This window comes from Mus caroli, unplaced genomic scaffold (genome assembly GCF_978045245.1).
Source record: "Mus caroli unplaced genomic scaffold, Mus_caroli_1 scaffold_19, whole genome shotgun sequence".
In the NCBI taxonomy this organism is placed as follows: Eukaryota; Metazoa; Chordata; class Mammalia; order Rodentia; family Muridae; genus Mus; species Mus caroli.
Window position 1 is genome coordinate 35,804,814 of NW_028227274.1, and position 27,164 is coordinate 35,831,977.

At 40.7% G+C, this 27,164-nt stretch overlaps 1 protein-coding gene across 2 annotated transcripts in view; it reads left to right on the forward strand.

Annotated features, from left to right (window-relative positions):
• The first annotated feature begins 3,129 nt into the window (after positions 1 to 3,129).
• Positions 3,130 to 27,164, forward strand: part of Ndfip1 (Nedd4 family interacting protein 1) — a 45,088-nt gene continuing 21,053 nt past the window's right edge. For both annotated transcript variants that reach the window (XM_021150952.3, XM_029471854.2), the window contains exons 1-2: positions 3,130 to 3,380; positions 26,614 to 26,701. In XM_021150952.3, the coding sequence (XP_021006611.1) occupies positions 3,318 to 3,380; positions 26,614 to 26,701 (151 nt within the window). In that variant the 5' untranslated portion in view covers positions 3,130 to 3,317. The remainder of the gene's footprint in view (positions 3,381 to 26,613; positions 26,702 to 27,164) is intronic.

Sequence of the window (27,164 nt, forward strand, 5' to 3'; positions counted from 1 at the left end):
TCTCTTCCAGAGATTTTATCTAAGTTAGAGTAGGAAAGCGATGCAGACGTGAGCTACACTCCCACTTCTCCATAGTGTTTCCTTTCTCTCCTAGGATTGATGACTCTGCACCAGCAAGTCACATAAAGGGTGTTGTGCATGGAAAATATTACTGTGGCTCTCAGGGGAAATAAGTTTCTAAGTGTGGCAATCTGAAATGAATAACTTTCCTAGTGGAAGTTCTTTTGACAACATCTGGAGATGCAGCCGGGTGCAGTTTTCTCAGCCTGAGATTATCCTCCCTCTTTGCTTAGTGTGCACCAGGGTGGGTCTGCAGGACAAGCAATGCAGCCTCCTGCCCACTGACTGCAGGCCTCTGCAGCTGCAACTCACTGTGCTCTGGGGGCTCCAACCTGGAGGCACCCATCCTTTTCCCTGTGTTGGTCTGATGCCATTGGAAAGTCAGGGGGAGAGAAAAAAACGTTTTCCAAATTTCTAGTTTAGACACTCACTGAATCAAGATGAATAATCTTGATTTGTGTATTAAAAGCTTAGGAAACTCAGAGGGGGAAAAAATAGAGACCAAAATATTGTTGCTCAAAAAACTATGGCTGGAGAGATGGCTAAGAGAATTGACTGTTCTTCCAGAGGTCATGAGTTCAATTCACAGCAACCACATGGTGGCTCACAATCATCTGTAATTGGATCTGATGCCCTTTTCTGGTGTGTTAGCGACAGGATGCTCATACAACATTAAATAAATAAATCTTTAAAAACAAAACCAAACAAACAAACAAAAACTATGGTTTAGAGTTTCAAAAAAAAAAAAAAAACAAAACAAGAGTTCAGAAGGAAGATTAGAGATGAAGGATATTCTTTGGCTTTTGAGAGCAAGTCCTGTGAGAAAGGCTATTGTTTATATAATTTTTATAAATTGGACTCATAGTCAAGCAGCATATAGATATTAAGAGATGGAAGACAGCAACTCCTCCTTCAGAAACAGCCGGCAAGATGGTGGCAGTTGTTGTAACAGCCATATGTGACAGGGCAGGCAGAAGCTTTCTAACTTTTTTCTTACTTATAAATTTAGACAGAGTAGCCTGATTTCTATTTTCCACTGATGATATATGCTTTTACATTTCAAATCAGACTCCTCCCCCTTTCCTTATATAAGACCACGTGGAAGGACATTATGCTTGTCTGGTCTGCTGTGGAGAATAACATTTAAAGTTTGTCTTTCTGGGTTGGACATGTTGCTCAGAGTCAGAGGGCTTGCCTTGCATGCACAAGGCACTGGCTTCAGTTCCCAGCACTGAAGAGGTAAAGGAAAAAGAAGGAAAAGGAGCGAGCAGTTTAGCAGACATCCTAGCTTAGCATTGTGCTAAGTTTACCTCCTCTCTCACATATCTCTAAACTTATCTCCACTCTCCGCTCGTTAACAAATAGTCAATGCTAATACTTTGAAACAGAGCTAAGCTAGGTAGGGACTTGGATGTGGGAACACAGACTGACAAATATTCACATCTAGATGTTATTCCAATTGAATTAAAATATGTATTTTGTGTGTATTAATTAAAATATGTATTTTCTCTGCATGACTATGTACCATGTGCCTGCAGTGCTCTGTGAGGCTAAAAGAGGACTCGGATCTCCGCAGACTAGAGTTACAAAACAGATGGTTGTGAGCCACCATGTGGGTGCTAGGGATTGACCCTGGGTCCCCTGGATAAGCAGCTTGTGCTCTTAATGGCCGGCCGCCTGAGCCGTCTCTCCAGCTCTATAGAATTTTCCCCCTCGGAGACAGGGTTTCTTCGTGTAGCCCTGGTTGTCCTTGAACTCAAAGTTCTGACTCCCGAATGCTGTGAGTGCCACTATTGCCTGGCTTTTTTTTTTAATTGATTATAATGTATTCCTATATATGAAACTCTTAGGGTAGTTCAAAGCAGCTGTGTTTTTATAAATATAACTAATACATAAAGATATATCTAAAGTTAAAAAATTAGAGACAAAGATAGCCCTACTGTTATAATCAACTGCAGAATACTAACTTGGAAAAACGATGAAAAAGCAACAGAAATTGTAACATGCTTTAAGGAGTGAAGGATTCTTCCCAGTCCCTCATCCACGATGGATGTGTGCTTAGTACTGATTCTTAGTACTGATTCTAGACAGCTAGATAATGATAAAAAGAAACAGCCCCAGCCTAAAAAATAGAGCTATATTCTATGGAAGACAAACACTCTTGCCTCAACAAAGCTCGTAATATAAACTGTATGATAATGGTTAAGAAAGCTGGCTTAATAGACTTGCATTCCAACTTTCCCCCTCATTGGCTCAGGGTCTGTGAGTAAAACAGTGAATCCTTTTGCAGTTTCCTCATCTGTGAACCGCTGCTTATAGGAACTCCTACACCCAAGTGAGGAGAGCTCCGAGTTATTCGAGGCTAGCTCTCTCTTGCCTCAGCACATGCTCCTGCTATCTAGATAAATCCTTCAAGTTTTGACTTTGATATCTCTTCCTCGGAGCGTTTTGTTTCAGGTAATGGAGTTTCTGTATCAACAGAAAAACTACTTATCGGCCACGTACATTAGGCTCTAATAAAAATAACCTAATCTTAAGATTTAGGGTCAGCAGCTGGGCGGTGGTGGCACACGCTTTTTAATCCCTGCACTGGGGAGGCAGAGGCAGGCGGATTTCTGAGTTCGAGGCCAGCCTGGCCTACAAAGTGAGTTCCAGGACAGCCAGGGATATTCAGATAAATCCTGTCTCAAAATACCAAAAGGAAAAAAAAAAAAAAGATTTAGGGTCAGCAATTACTTTTTGTAAAGAGAAAGACATAGTCTTTAGAGTTTGCAGGCCACGCCAGAAGGCAAAGGCCATGTTACAATAAAACTTTATTTGAGGATATGCACGTACATCCTCAGGGTCTGGACTGACGGGATGAGGCCCCTGCCCTGTGGCTGCCTGACCCCTTACCTCTGAGGATGGCAGTTATGAAGGGAACTGAAAGAAACCTCAACCCTGCAGGAAGGCGACTTCAGCGACTCGGGAGAAGCTACGGCGGGGGCGAGGGGTGCGGCTGGGCCCGGAGGGGCGGGGCATAGTGCGGAGGGGCGGGGCGGCGCCGCGTCGTCGTCGTCGTCCCCGCCTCTTCCCCAGGGGCCGCGGCGGAGCCTCGGCGGCGGCGCTCAGTGCCGGAGGAGAACGTCTCAGCGTCGGCAGCGTCCGTCCACACACGCCCCGGCGCGTACCTCTCGGCCTCCCGGCGACCCCCAGCCGCGGCGCTCGCGCCCGATCAGCTCTCTCGCTCGCCCTCCTTCCCTGAGGCCCGCTGCGCCATGGCCTTGGCGTTGGCGGCGCTGGCGGCCGTGGAGCCGGCCTGCGGCAGCGGGTACCAGCAGGTGAGCGGCCCCGGGCCCGCCCCGCCCTCCGCCGGCCACTCGACGCCCGGGCTTTGCAGGCCGCGCCGGGCCTCGGCCGGACCCCGGGGCCTGGGTCTGTCGCGGCTCGGGCCAGCCGGGAGGGACCTCGTTAACCCCGGTTCCCAGGTCGGGCGGGGCCCGGAGGCTGAACTCGTGGCGCTCTAGGGGTTGCGACCAAGAGGCATCAGTTTTTCCTTCTCTCAGCTTTGGTTTGATGTCATTGGAAAGTCAGGGGGCGAGAAAAAAAAAATTAAGCCAAAAAGGTAAAGGAAATGGGTTCAGAAGAAAAGATCCTAATCTCCAGTATCTCCGCTGGCGGCTGTCCTCAGCGAGGTGCGATTAGTCAGGGTTTCGGAGTGTCGTTTCTGTCCAAACCCATCCCCCTCGCTCCCTTTAAAGATTTGAGTCCAAAAAAAAAAAAAAATGAAGCGAGAGAGGAGCCTGCAGCTTTCAATCGATTTGGAAGAGGCGATGTTTGGTTGGAGAGGCCCCAAAATGTAGGGCTACGGGAGGCTGCAGGGCGTGTGCCCGGATGTATTTTGCACGCTTAGAAATGACGTTTAAGAGATTTAATAGCATATCTAGGGAGGAAATAAATCCAGATGATAGGGTTATTATCTGCTGTGTGATTCTGTAAATTGAGGCCCTAGGGAAAAGAGATTTTTCTCCCCTCCCGGTGTGTGGCTGGGTTTCCTCGGGAATTTAGAGACTCCTTTTGGGGAGAAAAAAAAAGGTATTAATCTAAAATATAACGTAATCGTGGGAGTTAAGCCAGGAAGTTGTTGATAGAACCGCAGGCAGCTGCTTCTGTTTTGTCAGTTTCAAATGTTTTCAGTTTTATTTGCATACAAAAATGCCAGTCCTGCTTTTTCGACATAAAATGGCGTGAATCAAGAGATCTCCGTTTACTACGTTGTAGAAATAAAACCAGAATGATTAAAGCGTGTTGCAGTTTAACCCAGTCGGGGCCAGTTGCTGGTTTGTTTTGCTGTCTTCAGTGTTGCGTTGTAATCCGCCCTTCTTCCCGCCCCCGCCTCCGCCTCTGCTCCGACTCCTGAAATGACTAGTTAAGAATTTAGCCTCTTGGTTTCATAAACGCCCCAAATTCTGGCCTTGCAGACTGATCTTTATGTCTTCACAGCCTTTATTCTATGACCTTGGATGAGACTCCCGGTGCTTCCTTGCTTTAATAAATTCGGGTCATAGATGTCATTAGACTTTCATCGACGTGTTTACAAATCCTCTGAACCTTATAGCATCAGTCTTTTCATTCCCGAGTTGGATGGGCAGAAGAGCTGTGGGTTTTCTTTGTACTGCCATCTTACTTAGCTATGGGGTAATGCTGGTTGACTGCTATAATACAGACAGTTTGTTAAAGGGTATGCTTTTGTTGGCTTATTGTTTAATAGCTTTTTGATTATGCAGAATTTAGGTTATGTTAGAGATGGGCCATCTTTAATATCGTTATTCTCAAAGTAATTAGTTTGCTGGGCATGGTGGCTCATGCCTATAATCCCAGCAGTTGGGAGTCTGAAGCAGGAAAATTGAAAGTTCAAGGCCAGCCTGGATTGCCAAATTAGTTGCCATCCAGCCTGAGATACAGGAAGACTCCGCCTTGACAATAACAAAATAAATTTGAAAAAGTAATCTAAAATAAAACATGAAAAAAAAATCTTAGAAGAAATTGTAAAACATTAAAGCCAAAAAAGTCTAGCCAAACACAAATCTCTTCCCAAAAGTTAACTTGTGGGCACATAATCTTGTAGATTAGAGCTATGTAAATATACAAAAGTGTGATCAGTATGCATGTGCACAGAGAAGGAGTGCTGGTGTTGACTGTGTCACACTAGACATGTCACAGCAGACATGGTTTACAGCCATCTTCACTGAAGCCTTACAGCACTTAGGAGTAAGGGTTTGCTCTCATTTTATAGATGGCAAAGTCAAGTCTCTAAGGGTCTCAGCGACTTGTGCAAATTCACAAAACTGCTAAATTATGATAACAAGAGTGTTCATTTACTCACCTGTATAGAGGCTCATGCCCCCCAAGACAGGCTGTATCCATTAGCAGATACGTAAGTATACACGTGTATTATGTACTCATGAATGTAGGCAGGCACATCTTTATACATTCATGCAGTTTTGTGTGCTCCTAATGACACTGAATGTGTCCATTGTCTCAGGCGTGTGCGTTCACTTTCATGCGTTTTTTTGTGCGCATACACATGTACTGGATTTTCTTTTTCTTTTTCTTTTCTTTTCTTTCTTTCTTTCTTTTTTTTTTTTTGTTTTTTTGTTTTTTTGAGACAGGGTTTCTCTGTGTAGCCCTGGCTGTCCTGGAACTCACTCTGTAGACCAGGCTGTCCCGGAACTCAGAAATCCGCCTGCCTCTGCCTCCCAACTGTGTGCCATCACTGCCCGGCAATGTTGGATTTTCAAATCTCCTGGTTTTCTTTTTTTCTGTTCAGTGTTGAAGGTAGGGCCTATAACCTAGGGCCTTTCCCTTTCTACACAAGCCCTGTACCACTGAACTATATCTTTAGCCCCTCTGTCAGCTATTTTTAATGCCTGTGTGGCATGAATTGTATGGCTGAGCCATGACTTAGTTACCTACTGGTAGTTCCTAAGAATATTTATAATTTTTAACACTTATTGAAGTTTGTTATTCAGACACCTGTAACTGTTCTTTTGTAGTGTGTAATCAGAGACTATACATATTTAAAAGGCTTTTGAATTATAGAATGCTGGTGAATTGGCCAGGCCACTTGATAGGAACATGCTACTCTTTAGCTGTCACATAAGGCTGTTGTGACTTCTTTTGATCTGTTAATCTGAGGTGGTCCTCTAACCAAGTGACACTAATGGAAAGCTTTATGATTCATTCAGAATTGCTAACACCGCTGGCCTCCTTTGCTTTCATGAGTCTTTATTGATGTATACAACTTGAATTTAGTATACTGACAGTTATAGACAGGCTGGGCTTAGTTTCCCTGTAGCATGATTTTCCCTTCTTTTTGCAATTTTAAAACAGACTATATCCAATATATATTGAACAGAGTTTCAAAAAGGTTTAGGTAGGCTCATTCCCAGCTGTGGTTAGCTCAAGGAGGACATCAGTTGCTGGCCACCCATTCTCCTTAGTGCAGCTGAAGTAGCTCTTTGCCTCTATATCATGAATTTTGCTACCTCGTGCCAGATGTTTTGAGATATTTGAGTTGTATGTAAATGAACAGAGCTTCAATATATATTAAATATATATTAAAAACAAACCATAGAATGTGTTGATTTAGACATGGCTTGTGGCCTGCTGAGGAAGTTGCTTATTCGCAGTCATCACCAGTGAGTTTGTATAGCATTCCAGATGACATCATAAACCAGGCATGGGGACGGTAGTTTTTTGGGTTAAGTTCTCTGAATGTTCTGCAATGGCATTTTGATAGATTAGGGAAGTAATGTCATCTCTTTAACAGGTGGAACTATATTTGGTGAAATTTTGATCTTAGAAGAAGGCTAGGTAGTGCCCATGTGCATGTTTGTTATAAAGTTTCAGAAGTTATAGTTGTAGCACAGGTTATCTCTTTTGTGTCTTGTCAGTTTGTATTTGTGGCCAAATGGTTAGTTATCAAAGAAAATGTATGAAAGATCTTGAAGCAGGACACAATGGTTGGTGTACTCATGTGATTTTGTGATTTTGGGGTAGGATGGTGGCCTCCAGGCCTGTCTGGATTACATAGTGAAAGCCTGTCTTAATCAAACATAGGTACATTGTTTATGGAAGATAGATAAATTGTATCTTTGAAAAAAATTTTTAGAATTGTATAAAACAACATAAAATATACCATATTTAACTTTTTATCCCCTTGCCTCTTTTGGTGCTAGGGAGTAGCTGTGTGTCCTGCCACAGAGCACCCTCCACCCTAAGCATTTTTAAGTACAAAGTCTGCCAACATTAAGTGGATTCACATATGTATGAAACCAGCCCTGTGTTTAGTACCCATTAAACTGTACTCTTCCTTGCTTGTTCCAGCCTGTCAACTAGCACCAGTGTAAGTGCAATCAGTTATTTCCTTTTTTCATTGGCCTATCATCAAGGCTCATCCAAATAGTAGGTGTCAGAATTTCTTTCTTAAGGCTGAACAATATTTTGTCGTATGTTTGTTTTGAGATGGAGTCTCTTGTACCATGGCCTGACCTCATTTTACACACACACACACATACACACACACACACACACTGAGGCTGACCTTGAACTCCTGATCCTCCTGCCTTCACTTCTTAAGTTTTGGGGTTACAGGCTGATGCCACCAGGCCTGCCTATGCTACATTTAAAACATAAATTCATTTACTGATGAATATTTAGTCTTTGTGCATAATGCACTGAGAACATGGGTGTACAAATCTCTCTCGGTCCTTGATTTTGAGATTTATGAGAATTTACCCGGAGTGGGATTAGTTTGGTAATCCTATTTTTAAGTTTTCTTAAAACTATTCTGTTACCCATAGCAGCCACACCATCTTGCATTGTTGCCAACACTGTATAAAGATTCCAGTTTCTTCATATTCTCAACAAACGTTTGATTATTTTTATTTTTTATTTTGTGTTTTGCAGTGCTAGGGATAGAAGCCAGGCCTTGTTCATGGCTGGCAAGCTCTACACCAGCCCTCTTCTGGTTTCTTGGTACTGGCTATCTGTTTGTTGGCTGTGACGCTATCTCCTTTGCATTATTGATTTCTAGTTCCTAAATGATTAGTTACGTTCAGTATGTTAGCTGTTTGTTTATTACCTTTGGAGAAATGGCTATTGCTATAATTGTTTTTTGTTTGTTTGTTTGTTTGTTTGCTTGTTTTTTTCAGATAGGCTGGGCTGGAACTCTCTATATAGATCAGGTTAGCTTACAGAACTCTGTCTCTGTCACCCATAAATTGGTATTAAAGGTGTATACCACCACATCTGACCTGAAGTTATTTCTTAATGGTATTTTCAACTTTTTGTGATGGTGGGGAGGACGACAAGGTCTAACTATGTAATCCTGGCTATTGAGCAACTTGCTATGTAGACCAGGCTGGCCTTGGACCCACAGAGACAGACCTACCTGTCCCTGCCTTCTAAGTTCTGGGATTATTATTAGTATTTCAAATATATACCAAATAGGGCAGTGTGATAAACTATGGAAACCATCATCCGCATTCAGTAAATACCAATAAATAGCCATTATTATTAAATATATATTCATATTATATTTTTGGATCAACTATATAATTTCTTGGTTATTATTTTTATTTTATATGTTTGGAGGCAATAGGATCTTATACTGCCTGGAACTCTGTGTAGCTCAAGATAGCCTTAAACTGGAACAGTCTTCCTGCCTCAGTCTTCCAAGTGCTTATACCACTTATAGGCATATACCACTGGCTGTAATTTCATGTACAAACATTTTTATGTGAAATACAGAAAAAATGATATTTCAAGTGGATATATCACATGGGGTTAGTATCGTAAGAACTTTAACAAAAACCTTTATTATGTTGTTTTTTGTGGGTGTGGGTGGAGGTCAGAAGACAACCTTCAGGATCTGGTTTTCTCCTACGTTCAGGTCCTGGAGATGGAATGCAGGTTATTGGGCTTGGTGGCTAGTGCCATCTTGCCAGCCCTGAGAGCTCTTTTTAACCTGTTAGAAATATAGAAATAGTATTTGAAAATGTCAGGAACCACAGAACTGTGATTGTCTCTTGTGTTTGAATTGGCTCACTCTTGGCAAGCCTTGTTCTCTGTGTCATTTTTTGTGGCACTGGTGAATTCTTGATCCATTCTTGCTTTCTGGCTGCATCCACTGGCCACCACTTGTTAAGGGAGAGTCATTGGCTTCATCACTCTGCTCTGTAAACAGAACAGAACTTCCTGGTTTGGACAGAAGCCAAGACTCAGTTGAGCTGCCCTAGGGAATTCTATTCTAAGGACTTTTCACTGCTGGTCCTGGACCTGCATGTTTATCAAACATCAGTTACAATACACTATACTATATTAAGCTATAAAATAAATCTTACCACGAGAATGACTTTGATGTTTTGCTTTAGGCTGGGTTTCACTGTGTAGCACAGACAGGCCTTGAACTTGGGACCCTTGTGCTTTAGCATTCACAATGGTGGGATTACAAAGGCCTTAAAATGAATCTTTGATTTCTTTATTTTGATGTTATTTTTGGATAAATACAACTGCTTTATGAGAACCATATTCTTGTAAAGGACTATATCTATTTAGATAAACATATTTACTTTAGTTGGAGATTAATGCTGAAAATAAGGTTGAAGATCGTCTTCTCCTCCTCAAGTCATTGTTGCCAATAAACTAGGTAGGCAACTGGTAAACATGCATCAGATCTAGTGCTTGCTTTTAGTGACATTGCTTCTGGTGGCTGGAGGTAGAAAACCAGTTTGTATTAATTCAAGTGTAGTGTTGGAACAAGTGTGATAGATAGCACCTAGTACACCTGCCTGTAAAGTAGGCTCTCAGCCAGTTTTCTGAATACATAATTTCTTTTGGGTTTGGTTGTTTTTGTTTTGCCCTGGAACTTAGGATGTAGGCCAAGCTGGCTTCTAATTCAGAGAGATCCACCTGTCTCTGAAGTGCTGGGATTAAAGGTATGCACCACCACACCCGGCTATGTATTTCTTATTTTGCCAACAATTTGGAGAGATGGCTCAGTAAAACTACCTGCAGTAATGAGAACCTGAGTTCTAATTGCCAGCACACATGCTAAGTATAGGCTGATCTTACATGGCTTAACCTCCAGAGTTAGGTGGGGATTCCTGGGGGACTTACTGGCCAGTCAGCCATGCTGATTCCATGGGCTCCAGGTTCATTGAGAGATACTGCTTCAAAAGTAAAATGACAAATGGAAAACGAGGAAGACAGTTTCTTTCCACTTTTGGCCTCCATTCATGGCTGAACACATCTGCTCAAAGACATATACACAGCAAGGCTTACTTGTTTGTGTTTATGTGTTTGGTTCTCTTCTGTAAAAGTTCTCTGCCTCTTTTTTCACGCTGTGTGGAGAACTCACTGTGAGAACAGTGGCCCTCACAACTCAGAAGTGGTGGGGCTAACACTACAAGCAGAGTATTGACACACAATATTTGCTATTTTTACAGGTGGGATATTTATTTCTTCTCCATTAACTGCATCATTATTATATCTCTATGGACTCATAAATATTTACAGTTATCTGGGAACATAATTCCAATACACGGTATAGTGCTGGCTTTGACCATTGGGAATTCTCAGTTGGCCCTGTGTCATATACCTGGTTCCTTTGGACATACCAACATCTTTGTTTTAGAGTATTTACTTTCTGGACTAGTTTCATCCTTTCTTATACCATCTTAGAATGACTCGTTCTCCCCAAGAAACCCTGCTTCCTTTTTAGACAATGATAGCAGAAACCAGATCTGCCCTGGATATTGTTAGTTCTAGGTCTTCTAAGGTAGCAAAGCCAGAAAATGCCTGTGCATTTGTTCTTTTAAGTGCTGGGTATTGATCCCTTGGTCTTCTATGTGCTGCATGTGTGCTTTATCACTCAGTTATACCCACAGCCCTATAAGCAACATTTGCATAAATAAATTATCCAAAGCCAAGTTGACACTATATCTCTAACACATATCTCAAGCATGTGCATCACATCATCTTATTCAGCTAATCTGTAAACTCCCACTTCAATAACTAGAAATTTGGCTCCTACCATTTAATATCTGTTTACTTAATCTCTAGTTTTTTATATGCATACATATAGTGGTATCCAAATTATGAACTCATATGCATGTGGGAAACTCTTATTCTCAGAAGACAGGACACACACATAGATGTCGACTCTTGGGTTCTAGAGTTACCTTCCCCCACTCTCTTGAGAGGTGGTTTCCTGCATATATAAGACATAGTTTTGTCATGGTCTGCCCATCATCTTGCCAGTGAAATTGATGTTTTCATTTGGTTTTGTTTTGTTTTTTCTTGGGACAGAGTCTCATGTAGCCTTGGCTGTCCTGGAATTCTCTATATGTAGACCAGTTTGGCCTTGAACTCAAGAGATTTGCCTTCTGCCTGGGATTAAAGTCATGCACTATGCTTGGCTTCGTCTAAATGGATTTTTAATATTCATATATATTAAGATTGATTTTTGTGTTGTAAATGTCTGGTCTATAGGTTTTACACCTCCATGTCTCTTTGAAATAAATAAATATATATATTTGTTTTCAAGAAAAATAGAAAGTTTTCTCATGTTCCTATTAATGGTCATGGTTGTCTTTTCTGTTTTTAAAAGGTACATACTTTTAGAGAATTTACTTATGTTGCCTTTGTAAATGTCTTGAGAACTTTTGTAGACTAGGGAACCAACAGTAGTCCTCTTAGATTTTTGAAGTTGCCTTTGTGAGAGCTTTGTGTTATGGCATTCAAACATCATATAAAATTTTTCCTTAGTAATTCCCCTCCCTTTCTCTATGGTCCTGTTGAGGATCTAAGCCAGGGCCTACTCATGCTAGGCCAAGTGCTCTGCCACTGAGCTCCGCCACTGAGCTCCATTCAGGTTTGAAGCTGCGATATATATATATGTGTGTGTATAGAAAGTAGAACTAGTAGCTTTGATCCAGAGAGATAGTGTTATATTACTTTAGTAAATATATATATATGTTTGCCTTGGCCCTTATCTAAAGGGGATAACTGAGGAAAATGTAAAGATTACTGAGATATTGAATTGGCAGTAGTCCTACGTCTGTCACGAAGTAGCAATATGATGGTAAGAACAGTAACATCTTTCTGGACTTTTTTATAAAGGAAGCTGAACTCATTTCATTTTGAGAGTTTCGGCTTTATAGTTGATATTGTGTGTGTGTATAGAAAGTAGAAACTAGTAGCTTTATAGTTGATATTGTGTGTGTGTATAGAAAGTAGAAACTAGTAGCTTTATAGTTGATATTGTGTGTGTGTATAGAAAGTAGAAACTAGAAGCTTTATAGTTGATATTGTGTGTGTGTATAGAAAGTAGAAACTAGTAGCTTTATAGTTGATATTGTGTGTGTGTATAGAAAGTAGAAACTAGTAGCTTTATAGTTGATATTGTGTGTGTGTATAGAAAGTAGAAACTAGTAGCTTTATAGTTGATATTGTGTGTGTGTATAGAAAGTAGAACTAGTAGCTTTATAGTTGATATTGTGTGTGTGTATAGAAAGTAGAAACTAGTAGCTTTATAGTTGATATTGTGTGTGTGTATAGAAAGTAGAACTAGTAGCTTTGATCCAGAGAGATAGTGTTATATTACTTTAGTAAATTTTGTTACACACACACACACACACACACACATACACACTTCCCCTTGCCAAATCAAACCCATGACCTTGTTGCCTATAAGGCAGATACTCCACCACTGAGTTAAATACCCAGCCCTGACTAATTCTACTGAAGTATACATAGGTAAGTTTATGGTGAAACATTACAAATTGGTACATATTTTCAGATATAGAAAATATTTTTTAAAGTCCTTAAAAATAGGTATTCCTCTCAGTTGTCTAGTTTGTCAGTTTATGAATTAAAAATAATTCTGTGTATATGTGTGCTATCTGTGTGTGAGCACCCAATGAGAACAGGAGAGTATTGGATCCCTGGAGCTGGATACAGGTGCTGGAAATTGAACAGGAAAGTCACTTAACCACAGAACCATCTCTCCAACTTCCTAAAAGCATCTTGTTGTTGTTGTTTAATCAGCTATTGGTGTGTGTGTGTGTTTGGAAGGAAGAGGTCAGGGGATTCTCAAATATCCCATGACACATGTGTGGAAACTAGATAGCTTTGTGGAGTTGGTTCTCTTCTTCCACCTTTCTTATGGCCTAGTCTAGCTTTGAGCTCATAGCTTTCAAATAGATTTAATCCAAATGATTTTAGATCTAAGACTTTACATTTTAGTAACAATATTGAGATGAGAATCTCTGATTATGTTGGAAAGGACCTCAGCAGTGGGTAGGCGGCATATCTTCACTGAATTTGTGTGTGTGTGTGTGTGTGTGTGTTGGTAAAATTGTTATCTACCTATCCCCTATTAAGGCTGTTGGGGTTAGTCTTGTGCTCTGTGTATTCAGATGCTGAGTTCTGTGCTGGTATAACTGTTGTATCTAGCTATCCCTAATTAAGGCTATCTTTTAGAGCTTAAAAAAAATCTATTTCTGAGAAATGAACTTTTCCCTCTTTAAATATTTTAAATTTCAGATACTATAGTGACATCATAAAACAGTATTTAGTGATAAAGAAAAATACCCTGCACACTAAGTAGAGAACATTATAGCTTACACACTTTGAAAGATTCAAAGAATTCTGTGAATTTTTATTTCCTATGTGTTTTTCTTTAGTAGACAAAATTTCTTCTCAGTATGTCATAATGTAGGAAAGGTATTTCTAAAAATCTTCCTGTACTGATTTTATAAAAGCATTACTCTTGTTTTGTTTTAGAATATGTAACATACGCCCTTTTTTCTTCTTCTGAGATGAGAGTCTGACTGTGCATTTCCAGCTGCCCTCAAATTCTCCGCCCTTTTATCCCAGCCTTCCAGGTGCTGAGATTATGAGGTTCTGTCACCATGCCCACCTCAGTTTTACTTGTTATGTGGTGTTTTGTTTTTGTTGTGTTGGGAAACTCGGGGCCTTGTGAATTCCAAGAATTGTGTTCTGTTACACAACAGATAGAGCTCATTGGTGTTGGTTAAGGTGAAACTTATAAGTGCTGAATGAATTCAGTTCTGCATCAGATACATCTTTATTATTTATATGTGAGCACATATGCATGTGTAGGTCAGAGGACAACTTGTGGACTCCAGAGAATCCAGCTCAGAGCATCAGACATAGCAGAGAATGCTGTCACTTGCTGAGCCAACTTGCCAGTCTTGAGGGCTGGTTTGGTATCTTTGCTTGTTTTGAGTGTCATTATCTTTGAGTCTTTTGGGCTGGCCAGTTTTCCATAATAAGTCTGTCTGTTAGTATCCTTAGAGATGATGAGAGGAAGAGATTGAGAAATCTCAGCATTTAGTATACAAATCTTCCAACCATTTTTTTTTTCTAGATGTCACCCATTTTCTTAAACTCCAATGTTTTAGTTGGGCAGTGGTGGCACATGCCTTCAATCTTAGCACACAAGAGACACAGGCAGGCAGATACTGTGAGTTCAAGGCCGTCCTAGTTTACATAGTGAGTTCCAGGACAGCAAGGGCTACACAGAGAAACCCTGTTTCCAAAACAAAACAAACAAACAAAATAAATTTTAAAAGTCTGATGTCGCCCCAAAGTGCCCTGCCTTTTTATACTTTACAAAGAATACTCCTTTTTTTCTTTTCTTTTCTTTTTTTTTTTTGCATTGGGGATCGATGCTGTGCTCACGCCTGCTAGAGGAAGCTCACACCTTCCATAGGAGACCTGGGAGCTCCAGTGTTTAGCTGCTCCTGCCACCCTCCTTTCTGTTTGCAAATCTTTTCCAGCCCAGCTTATCAGTGCCTTGTGTCACCAATTTCTGAGTTTTTTGTGCATGTGAAACAGGTTGCTTGTTTTGTGTTCTGGTTTAAGATTCAGCTTTCCTCTGTCTTGCTGAACTTGTCTCACTTGTAGCTTTCAGGATTTTGATGTTACTTCTTCTCTTATTGTTTGGCTTTATAGTTTGTTTGTTTGGTTGGTTGGTTTTTGTAGGATCTCACTTTATAGCCCTGGCTGGCCTAGAACTTATTGTATAGATTAGACCATCATGGAATGTGCAGAAGTCCACCTGCCTGTCTCCTGAGTGCTGAGATTAAAGGGGTTCCTGGCCTTTGTTTTGTTTTTATTTTTGTTTTAAATGAAATAAGTTTATTAAGTATACATCAAGCAAAAGTAAAAGAATAAATAGCAAATAGCAAGTGATATCGGCAGAAGCAGGCATAGAACAAAACACTGTTAAACTGAGGGCTTATAAACGTTGACCAAGATAACTGGGAAAACCCTGAGGCAGCCAGCTGGAGTTCTGTCTGTATTGAAAAGGACACTTAGGCAGAGCAGAGTGTCCCCTCTAGTGAGGCTCCCAAGTGAAAGAACAAAAAGCAGCAGATAGATAACATGGTCTAGTACAACACCGGGCAGAACCCCTCTGGGGAAGCTGAGGCATTCTGCTGGAGTTCCTTACTGAGCTTTCTCTTTATGGATGGGTTCTCGTGGCATCTTCATTTGCATTTGCATTTTGGGGATAAATAGCAATACCCTCTGTTGAAAATAGTTCACTTTCTAGTCCTCAAGGGCACAGTGTCCCTACCTGTGGGCTCTTTTGCTGTTTTCTTTCCTCCCTGTTACAGGGAGGAGGGTCAGTCCATCCTTGGATGAGAGACTTTGAAGGACATTTTGAGATAAACATGCTTGATTCTGAAGGGGAAGAGAGTATCCAAAGCCAGCTTTTTAGTAAATTCTAACAGCACACAATTTAGCAATGTAATTACGTCACAGCAAGGCTATTGACTTTCAGCCTGTATATCTAAATTGCGTTTAGTGAATATGTCAGTTGGTTGGGTTTTTTAAAGGAGGAAAAGCATTTTAGGAATTACAATTTGATAAAAATACCAGATTTTTCCTTATATGTACCACAGACATCTCTTAAATAGTTATTTGTATCCAGCAGGCTATAGTATGTATTACAGGTTGAATAACGAATGTTCAAGATTTCTTTCTCTTAAAAAAAAAGTGTGTGTGTGTGTGTGTGTGTGTGTGTGTGTGTGTGTGTGTGGTGGATGTGAGAGAGAGATCTGTATATCTCCCTGTCTCCAGGCAGAGTGGTGATAAGTCGAGCACCTGTGGCTTTCTATCTCGGGTAGTTAACAGATTTCCTTTAGGTTTGTTTCACTCACAAATTTGCTTTTACACTACATGGTAATAGCAAGCCTTCCATGCTTCAGAAGGCCTTTTCTCATAGTGTCTGTCTTGTTTAGCACACTTCCCATGCACAGTAGTAATGGGGATGCTACCTGCCTGTAGATCACTCCTGGGACCATTGTCATTGTCCCTTCATTGCTTGTAGCATTTGTCTGTAAGTACATTTTTCAATTATCCTTTTTTTTTTTTTAAAGAAAGAAAAGTTATTGAATATACTGCAAAGGAAAGAAAGCCAGGCAATAACTAGAGAACTACCTGCCTTCATTAAATTTTTTTTTTTAAAGATTTATTTATTTATTATATGTAAGTACACTGTAGCTGTCTTCAGACACTCCAGAAGAGGGAGTCATATCTTGTTAAGGATGGTTGTGAGCCACCATGTGGTTGCTGGGATTTGAACTCTGGACCTTCGGAAGAGCAGTCGGGTGCTCTTACCCACTGAGCCATCTCACCAGCCCCCTTCATTAAATTTTATTATTTTTATTTTTGAGATAGGGTTTCACTGTATAACCCTGGCTGGCCTCAAATTCAGAGATTTGGCTGACCACCTTGTCTTTCTGAATGCTGGGATTAAATGTGTGTGCCGCACACCCAGCTAATTAAGAAAATATTTTTGCAGTGCTGAGAATTGGACCCAGAACATGAATTGATAGGTAGGTATTCTACTAGTGAGCTACATGGGAGGAGACCCTAGCTTGTACATGTGTGTTGTGGGGTGTCTCTGCACCCACCATAGCCAGCAGACTCAGTAGCTGGTGTTGGTGCAGACTTCAAGGGTCTGGCATTGGATATTTATTTTAGGCAGCTTGCCCCCCTCTCCTCCAGACAGAGTTTCTTTGTATAGCTTTGGCTGTTCTGGAACTTGCTCTGTAGACCAGACTGTTCTTGAACTCAGAGATCCACCTGCCTCTGCCTCCTGAGTGCTACAAAGGCATAGACCACCACCACCTGGCTATTTGTAGGTATATTTAAACACAACACAATTTGGAAAAAAGTTTCCTAAGTGAATCCTGTGTTTACATCAAAGCTTAAGATATGATTACACTGAAATTCTTTGTAAAGTACATATGAAGAGACAAAAGAGACAAGGCAGGATGTTAGAGAACAATATTTTCTAATGATATTTCAGAGAACATACTTACATAGACAGAGCAGATGCCATTTTAAATGTCTGAGCGTCACACCAAAGTACCTTTACAGAGTATAATTGTATAGAGCAGGCAAGATAATACCATGTAGAATTAGAAAAGTGCACATCCAACAACCACAGAGAGTAACTTTACTCATAAGCAAATACAGAGACACCAGGGAACTAATACAACGTAGTAAAATACTGTGACTTCATTATGTCTTTGCACAATGTTTTAATTAATTTTTAAAATCAACTCTATGCTTTCCAATTGAATTTGGTTTAATTTTGGAATAAAAACATATCTGCACTAAAAAAATAAAAAATAAATAAATAAAGTAAAGTACATATGACCTCTTCCATAAAGATGGGTTCTATGATTAAGAAAGAGTGCTCAGGATAAGGGTATGAGGAGATGGGGCGAATGGCTGAAATAAACGTAAGAGGCTAGGGGAGCACAAGGTCATCACCAGGCTATTAGCCGCATCCATTCCCAGCCTTGTGTGTGGAAAACAGGTTAGCCATCTTTCTAACTTTGAAGGACAACCCAGTGTGTTTAACTTGTGTAAGCATAAGTACCTTTGTGTCTCCTATATGTATACTTGGTAATTTGTAAAATAATAAAAAAATACAATCATGTATTTTACAATGGGCTTGTCCTGGCCCGTGTGGTATTTGGCTGTTTTCCCACTACGTGGTCATTGGAGAGTGCAGTTCTCAGGCCTGGTAGGATCTGGACTTAGGTCTCCACATTTGCACAGCAATAACTTTATTCACTGAGCTGTCTGGCCTCTGTAGTTTATAATTTTATGAAGTTGCTTTGAACGTCCTTGTGGATTTGTTGCTTTTTTGAGTCAGGGTCTCACTATGTAGCATGAGACCTGGTGTTAACTGCAACTGGGGAGTTGTCCCTCCTTAGTGTATATAAACTGAGGACATGACTGTTCATGGATGGTTAAGGGGAAAGTTTTTATTGTAGATATAAGAGAACAGACAGAGGCATCTGGAGGATTCTAGAGCAGAGAGAGCAAATAGTAGACTGAGCATGGCTGTTGACTTAGTTAGGGTTTCCATTGCTGTGAACAGACACCACGACCAAGGCAACTCTTATAAAGGACAACATTTAGTTGGGGCTGGCTTACAAGTTCAGACATTCAGTCCATTATCATCAAGGTGGGAGTATAGCAGCTTCCAGGCAGGCATGGCACTGGAGGAGCTGAGGCTGAGAATGATTTCCAGGCAGTTAGGAGGAGGATCTCTCAAGTCATACCCCACACAAAGATGCAGTTCCTCGAGCAAAGCCACACCCACTCCAACAAGACCACACCTCCTAAAGTGCCACTCCCTTCACCGTGGTATTCAAACCACTACAGCTGGCCCAGTGGACCTGGCCATGAGAGAAGCAGGAGCAGTGAGATAGAGGGGGTAGAGAGGGAAGGAGAGACACAGAGAGGGAGACAGGCGGAGACAGGGAGAGAATGAGCATATAGTTGAAATAGGGTTATATGGAGAATGAGTAGTTGGGAAGGGGAGTGGGCAGAGAAGCCCATGAGCTGGGGAAGTTGAGGAAGGGGAGGAGGTGAGAACTAGTTTGCCGGCATGGACTCTGAGATGTTTAACAGGCACTTGTGAGGGAGTGTGGAGGCCAGCCTGTGCTTTGGTATGCTAATAAGCACAACAGAAAACCACAGATTTCCCTTCTGCCTTTACAATTTGGGGAAACAGAGTTTCTTTTAGACCTGACACTTTTCCAGTCTTTATGAACTCCTAGCCCACTGAGGGCAAGCCATGAGCCTGGAAGAGCCTTTGCTTCAGATTTTACAAAGCTTGGTGCCATTTACTTAGGTAAGGTCTTGGTAGATCCATCAGTTCTGAAAATAATTTAAACTAAAGACGCTGATACCATAGGTCCATAGGCTGAAGACAAAGGTCTCGCACCATAATTGCAGGTGTTTAAGCTGTTTAGTCCTTTTGGAGATGAGTAGTAACTTTGGTCAGAGTTTTGGCTTTTTAGGTAAGTTGGATTAGACTAGTACCCACTATGTGTCCACCTTCTTGTCTCTCTTGTCATATGATCTAATATAGAGAAGGAGGAGTTAAAGGAAATGATGTTGGTGATCACGGTTGGCTGTATTTGCTCTCATTTCTAAGAACTCATTTTCCCTGCCAAACCAAGTGTTCATCTGCTATATTTATATTACCAGGGACAGCCATACAGCTTTTAACCAGAAGCTCTGTGGACTTAAGGATTGCCTCTTAGAGTAAAGCATTCTGCCTGTTATGCACTTTTTTGTGGGAGGAGGGGGGCGGTTTCGAGACAGGGTTTCTCTGTGTAGCCTTGGCTGTCCTGGAAGTCACTCTGTATACCAGACTGGCCTTGAACTCAGAAATCTGTCTGCCTCTGCCTCCCAAGTGCTGGGATCAAAGGCATGTGCCACCACTGCTTGGCCTGTTAAACATATTTAAGCCATTGTCCTCAATTACTTGATTTTCCTTTCTTTAGTGCATTTTTTGGTTTCATTTTGGTATTGGAAGATTTACATATTTATATTATTTTTTATTTCTGATATTGTTGGGTAGTCTAAATGCTGTAATTGTGCAACATTTAAATGCACATTTATCTATCTATCTATCTATCTATATTTATTCTAGACACTTTTACTCTATATGCTGTAGCTGATCTGGAACTTACTATACACCATGCTAGCCTCAAATGTAAACATTCTGCTTCCTCCCCCCTGAGAGCTGGGATTGAGGGACCACTCTCAGACTGGGCTTATACTTTCTATTAAACAAACAAACAAACAAACAAACAAACAAAAAAGCTCTTAAAATAGAAAAGACAATAATTATAATGATTTTCATCTTCAGTGGGATCTCAGTCTAGATGTCTTTTGATGTCTTGATTGTAGTTCTTTTGGTAAAAGTATTTTATTCTCCAGAAGTAATTGTCATCTCTGAGGCTTACTGTCTAAGTCTGCTAGCCTAGGCCTAGAATGCTTTCAGCCTCTGAGACTTACTGCTGAATAAGCTCACGCTTTCCAATTCTTTCTGAACTCTGGCTGGCTGGTTCAACTCAGCTCTTCTGGCTCAAACTCCTCTCCAGGCTGACTGGTTCAATCTGGCTTTTTTCTTGGCTTCTGACTGAATTGCTCTTCTTGGCCTAAAACTAACTCTGGCAGTCTGTTCTAATCTTCTGACTCCTTCTCATTCTCTGCTCATTCTGTCTTCTGCGGTGTCTAACTTGTTCTTTCTTGAGTCTGTCTCTGTGAAACGGCTTCCTCCTTCCCTTCCTCTGCACCGCTCCCTCTTACGTTACATCTCTTTCTGTTCCTCGTGAGAGTTGTGCATAGCCTGCTCTCTCAAATCTTTCTCTGATCCATCACTTTGTCTACCACTCAGTTAGACAACACTTTCAAACATGGGTGCTTTCTTTTACAAACTAACTTTACTGTAACTTTAATTTTTTCAAGGACTACTTTTAATGATGGTTCTTAAATGCTTTAACCTCCCTTTTAGCCCACCATCCACCAGAGGTAGTGGAAAAGAAAGGTTACAAGGGAAGTGGACCTGTTTAGAAAGGTTCTTTGGAGCAACTCCCATCTGTGTTGTCTGGAAATCTGCAGTTCAGTTCACAGGTCAGCAACAGCAGCTCAATCCACTCACAAACACTTCACGGATACACCAGCAGTCCAATTTGGCAGTCAGGTTAGCAACATCGGTGGCACTACCTAACAGAGACAGCCAGGCCTTGGCCTCAGCACAAGTCAGCAGGAGGGACCAGGAGGAATGCCAGGAAAAGTTCTCAGCTGTGGCTCTCAGGGAGGTGAAGATCAGTGAAGATTGGAGACCAATAAGTGTTGCACTGGTCTTGCCTCAGTCTCAGCTAACACCACTCTGCCAATCATCCCAAGTCTGTGGCGAGTAACTGCAGCACACCGACAGAAGTTTTTTGGTGCAGTTCTCTCTATGGAGTCCTAACAAATGTAACTCAGCTATGCAATATAAGATGGACCAATACAAGCATGTCATCAGGAAGAATCCTTCATCATGTGTCCTTTCATGTGCTTGCTCTGACAGAACATCCTTTTACCTGTGTTTGCTTCAGGAAAACACTCCTGCACATGTTTGCCCCAGCAAAACACTATCCAACACAGCTGACTTTCTAAAGAACCCTTACGTTTCTACCTTGCTTTACCTTCGTTGTTTGGGATTAAAGGTGTTCACTAAGGGCATGACTATATTCCAGCCAGAGGGGTTAAAGGTGTGCTAAGGGATGAGCCATACCACAACTAGAAACAGGTTTTTCCCAGTAAGTAACACATCTTGGGGTTTACAGTATGATCAAATATCCTGCAACATCTTTTCTCCCAGGGAACACTGACTATTAAAGAAACCATTTTTAAAATTTCAATTTTATGTTTATGGATGCTTTGTCTACATGTTTGTGCACCCCATGTGTACAGTGCCTATAGAGGCTAGAAGTGAGTGTTGTGTCTCCTGGACCTTGAGTTACAGACAGCTATGAACTGCCATGTGAGTGCTCCCTACATGAGCCCCATGTCCTGGAAAATTATTCAGTGCTCTTAATCACTGAACCACCATCTCTCCAGCCCCAGGAACCCTTTTTTCTTCAGTAATTCATTTTTCACCCATTCACAGACATATGGCAATTTGTGGGGCTATTGATGGGATTCTTTTCATTGAGGGTGACAGATACTGACTTAGCAAGTGAACAATGATGTAGAATAGTTAATTTTAAACTTTAAGTAAAATTATATAGTATAGAATTGGCTTTTCAAAAATAAAAACAATATCATCTTTTTTAAAATTAAAATTTATTTCCTTAAAATTCTTTTCAAATCTTTTTAGGTTTATTTTATGTTTACACAGTAAATGTTTTATTTGCATGTATGTACATTCACTATTATGTGTGCCTGGTACTCTTGGAGGTCAGAAGAGAGTTAATATCCAGTGAAACTAAAGTTATGGATAATTATGAGCCAAGGACTTGAACCCAGATTCTCTCCAAGAGCAACAAGTGCCCTCAACCCCCAAGCCATCTCTCCAACCCAAGGTTATTCTTTTAAAGTATAGAGTAATTAAAAACTATTTTCATTAGGCTGAATCACCATTGCCCCATCTAATTTCTAAACACATTTATTTTCCCTGACCATGCAAGAAATTCAGACATATCAGCAGTCAGCTGCTACTCTCTCCAAATTATCCTAGCTACCAACAACCATTAATCTTTCTCCGTGAAATTGCAGTTTGGGAACATTTTTATATAAATAAATGCATACAACATATAGTGTTTTGTTAGTGGCTTTATTCTTAGTATAATGCTATTAAAGCTTATTTATGTCATAGCAATTTATCCCTTTTTTTTCTGGCTGAATAGTGTTTCATTGTATGGGCAAACCACAGATCTTGGATCCATTTGTATGTTGATGAATTTTTTGGTCATTACAAGTAATTCTGTGCCATCAAATTTTGTACTCTGGGCTCACTCACCGTTTGAGAAACACTCTTTCTGTCCCCACCAGCAGTTCTAGTTTTTCCATATGCGTCAGAACCCATTTCTGTCTTTTTAGTGGGTGTGAAGTGTTATGTCATAGTATCTCTAATGATCTAACAGTGTTGGGCATTTATGTCTGCTGGCCATTTATATACTATCTTTGGAGAAAATGTTTAACTCCTGTGTGTGTTGGGGGATGCTTGAGTGTGCACACATGTGTGCAAGTGCACTTGCCTATGCAGGCAGTGTGTAGAAGCATGAGGTTGACAGCAGGATGCCTTTCTTACTTGGTCTCCACTTTATTTTTTGAGATGGGTCTTTCACTGAGCTTGGAGCTTGCCCTTGCCATTAGGGCATGAGCCCAAGCCATCCTTCTGTCTGTGCCCTCTATTGCTAGGGTTGCAGGCATACACCACCATGCCCAGTACTGGGGATTTGAGGTCATTTCTTCATGCTTATATGGCATGCACTTTACCCATTGAGATAACTCTCCAGCCCTCTTTTGCTTATTTGTAGATCAGGTTGCTGTTTATATAGTTGAGTCTCTTGTACCTTGTCGGAGTTACCTAAAATGTTCCTAATATTTTATCTACAAAAATAGTAAGTGTTCTTAACCAGTGAGCTATCTCTCTAGCCCCTGTTGGCATTTCATCTTATTTTATTTTTTTGTTTGTTTTTCAGGGCAGGGTTTCTCTGAGTAGTCATAGCTGTCCTGGAATTCAGTAAACCAGGCTGGCCTCAAACTCAGAATGCCTCTGTCTCTTGAATGTTGGGCATGTGCCTAATATTTATTTTTTGTAATAATATTAAGTTAGTAGAGAGCTCTTCTTGCCCGAGTGAGTGGGTGTACACACTCACACATACACATACACACAGTATATTGTAATTTCATAAACATAAAAGAAAAAAACACTTTAAAAAAAGAAAGTAAAGAACTTGATGAGGCTAAAGTTCACTAGTTGCATTAGATGTAATATAAAATGTACAGTTCTCACTCTCTGGCTATGTCTTAGTGACAGTAAAATACCATATTCAGTGTTTAGCTACAGAAATATGTGTTCACCTCCTGGTAATTACATTGTCTCATCTGGTATGATTTAGAGTATGCTGAAGTAGTGAGTTGGTAAGGAGATGTTTAAAAGATTAGACTCTTAAGGTAAAGCTGGACGTGGTGGAAGTAATTAGATTGCTGCATGAGGAGGAGGGGGCTGTGAGTTGGGGTCAGCCCAACATGTGGGGCCTCCATAGTCATAATGTTTTTGGGCGAGTTGCTTTTGTTTTTCCACTTTTTAGTTGAAAATGTATGGTTCTAAAATACCATATTTTAAGAGGGGGGAAAAAATCTTGACCTGGTAGTGTTTCTCTTTTCCTCATCAAAAGAGATGGTGTTTCTAAGAAGGCTGGAATTTCTGTTATCGGTTACTGTGCTGAAAAGGTATCACATTTCCACGTTGCTAGGAGACAGGCAACCTATCTCACAGCTACTGGAATGGCAGACTTCTTTTACCCCCTGAGTTTTTTGAATATCTGTGTTTCTTAGAACTGCCAAGCTTCCTTTCTGAAACCAGCTTATGGAGAGGAAGCATGCTTGCTTTGACCAGACTCCAGAATTTTAAAGCCGGTTAGAAATGTCAAGCTAGGTTGAAATACATAACGGAACCAACTGCTACAGTTAAGTCTGCATTCTTGAATCTTGCTCTTTCTTGTTCTATGTCTTGCTTGGTGCCGTCTTCTTTCATACAGCGCTGATTCATTATGAGGCGGCTGAGAGCATCTTTCTAGGGCTTCAGATAATATTAAGGCCAATGGTTGAGGAGACCCCTGCTGCCAGGAGCTCTTTGAAAAATTGACTATTTGATTTCCTTGGAGCATCTGCTTTCCTATAGCTATTTTACCTCTATGCTTTCATTTCTGAGGGAAAACTTACCTTAGGTTACAATGCAATTATTTGGGAGTGCCCAAAGTTTAAGGTTAGATTGTTAGAGCTAAAAAGTGGCTCAAGCCAGAAATGGTAACACATTCCTGTAGACCCAGTATTTGAGACAAGGGGATTAGTGGTTCCAGGCCAGCCCAAGGTACACAGAAAAACCTTGTCAATAAATAAATAAATAAATAAATAAATAAATAAATAAATAAATAAATGCAAGGCCTGGAAATGAAAATTAGTGGTAAAATGTTTGTACATCCCCAGCTCAGGGATGGGAGTAGGGACAAAAAGTGTCTAGATGATAGATGCTGCTAAGAATATGGCCCAAGGACCCATGTCAGGCTAAACTTTTGTAGTAATCTAGTTCTGTATACCACATGCTTGGAGATTGATGCAGGCACTGCTTCATGTCAGAACCCCAAGCTCTGTTCTGTTCTGCCTCAGTTTTCCATGGACTTGTTTGTAAAGTGTGCTTAAGAGCTGGTGTGTTTCACAAGCACTTCAGTTGGCTTCCTGTGTGGTAATACTGAAAACAGGAGCAGGTCTTACTGCTTACACCAGTAAATTCCCTTTATAGTTAACTCCTATCTAGAACAGCTCATTTAAAAACTACAATCTATTGGGACATCTCTGTTTTATGACAGTGACGTGGGTGGGCCATCCATAGCAGCAGCAATAGGAACACACACACACACACACACACACACACACACTCACTCAATGTGAGCTGTTTAAAGTAACTGGAGGAGCTGGAGAGTCAGCTCCTTTGTAGACTACTTGCCTGCTATTCCTAAAACCCAGAGTTTGATTCCAAGCTCTAAAACTGACAATCTAGCCATTCAGACAGTGTGCTGACAGAGGTTAGGAATTTGTTTTTCAGAACTGTCTCAGTTACTTAATGTTAAATGTCTACACACAAAGTGAATAAAATGGTAAGGCTTGGTTTGCCTATTTTCATTCTTTGTCCTATCAGATTGTTTTTCTGAGTTTAAAGAAATTATGCAAGTGATGAATGTTCAGTGCTAAAAATTAGAGTCTAAATGTAAACAAGAAATCCTTTATACTCCCATTACCTAGAGATAGTACTGAATTGTAGATGTGTCATTCTTGATCTTTCCATTTATGTATTTACCTTTTTGCAAACAAAGTTATACAATGTGTAGTTTGATAAAAATCAGCCTTTCATATAATAGTTCTATAAGTATCCAAGTTGCCAAGTTTTCTTCATTTACTTATTTTTCTCCCTGAATCTTATTTTTGATAGCTGGGCATGGTGGCACACACCTGTAATCTCAACACTTGAGAAGCAGAGATGGCAAGGTCAGGAGTTCAAGGCCTTCATCAGCTTCTTGACAAATTTGGGACAAGCTTGGGCTACATTTAGCTTTTCTGTTTTTTTGATAACCCTCATATTTTATGTACTCCAGTCTTGTCTACAACTCTTGATGCTCTTGCCTGAGCTTTTCAAGTGCTGGGCCTATATGAATATACCATGCCTACTTGGAGTATCATTCTTATGTAACTTGTTTTTGTCTGATTATTTCCATAAAATATCTCTTCTTGGGAATAGGATACTTTAGAAGAGAGTTTGCACATTTTAAGGTGTAGGAAACAAACACAGTGCCAGGCAGCCTTCCAGATAGGCTACTCTAGTTTTAGGTTTGCATCTTTAGAATTTGTCCTATGTGTGTATTCATAATCTGTTTTTTTTTTATTCAGTTGCAGAACGAAGAGGAGCCTGGGGAACCTGAGCAGACTGCAGGTGATGCTCCTCCACCATACAGCAGCATCACTGCAGAGAGTGCAGGTGAGTGCTGAGGCCAGGGCTGCCTGACACTCACTCATAGACTCGTCCAGTAGCTGTTGGTTGCTGTTTGTCTTCCCTTCAGCTTTCCATAAGTTTTCTTCCCATGAGTTTTAATTTGTAGGCCAAGGTGAAAACTGGTGTTATTGTTAATCTTATTCTGAAAAACAGATAAACACACCTTTCCTTTTTTCCAGCTGGTAAAAAAGGGCTTTATTAGTGGTGAGGAAACAGACACACAATGCAAGTCACATACACAGAGAAGATGACCCTCTGCAAAGCAGAAAGACGACTCTGGAAGCCAACCCCCCAAACCCCATTTACCATGCTGCCTTTTTGGAGAGCTCAGGTTCATTCCAACTAACTCGTAAAGGAAGGGGAAACTGAGGAATAAGTTTCACACTGTGATGTCAAACACCTGCAGCCTCAGCCCTGGAAAAATGCCTTGCAAGTTGGAGGTCAGCCT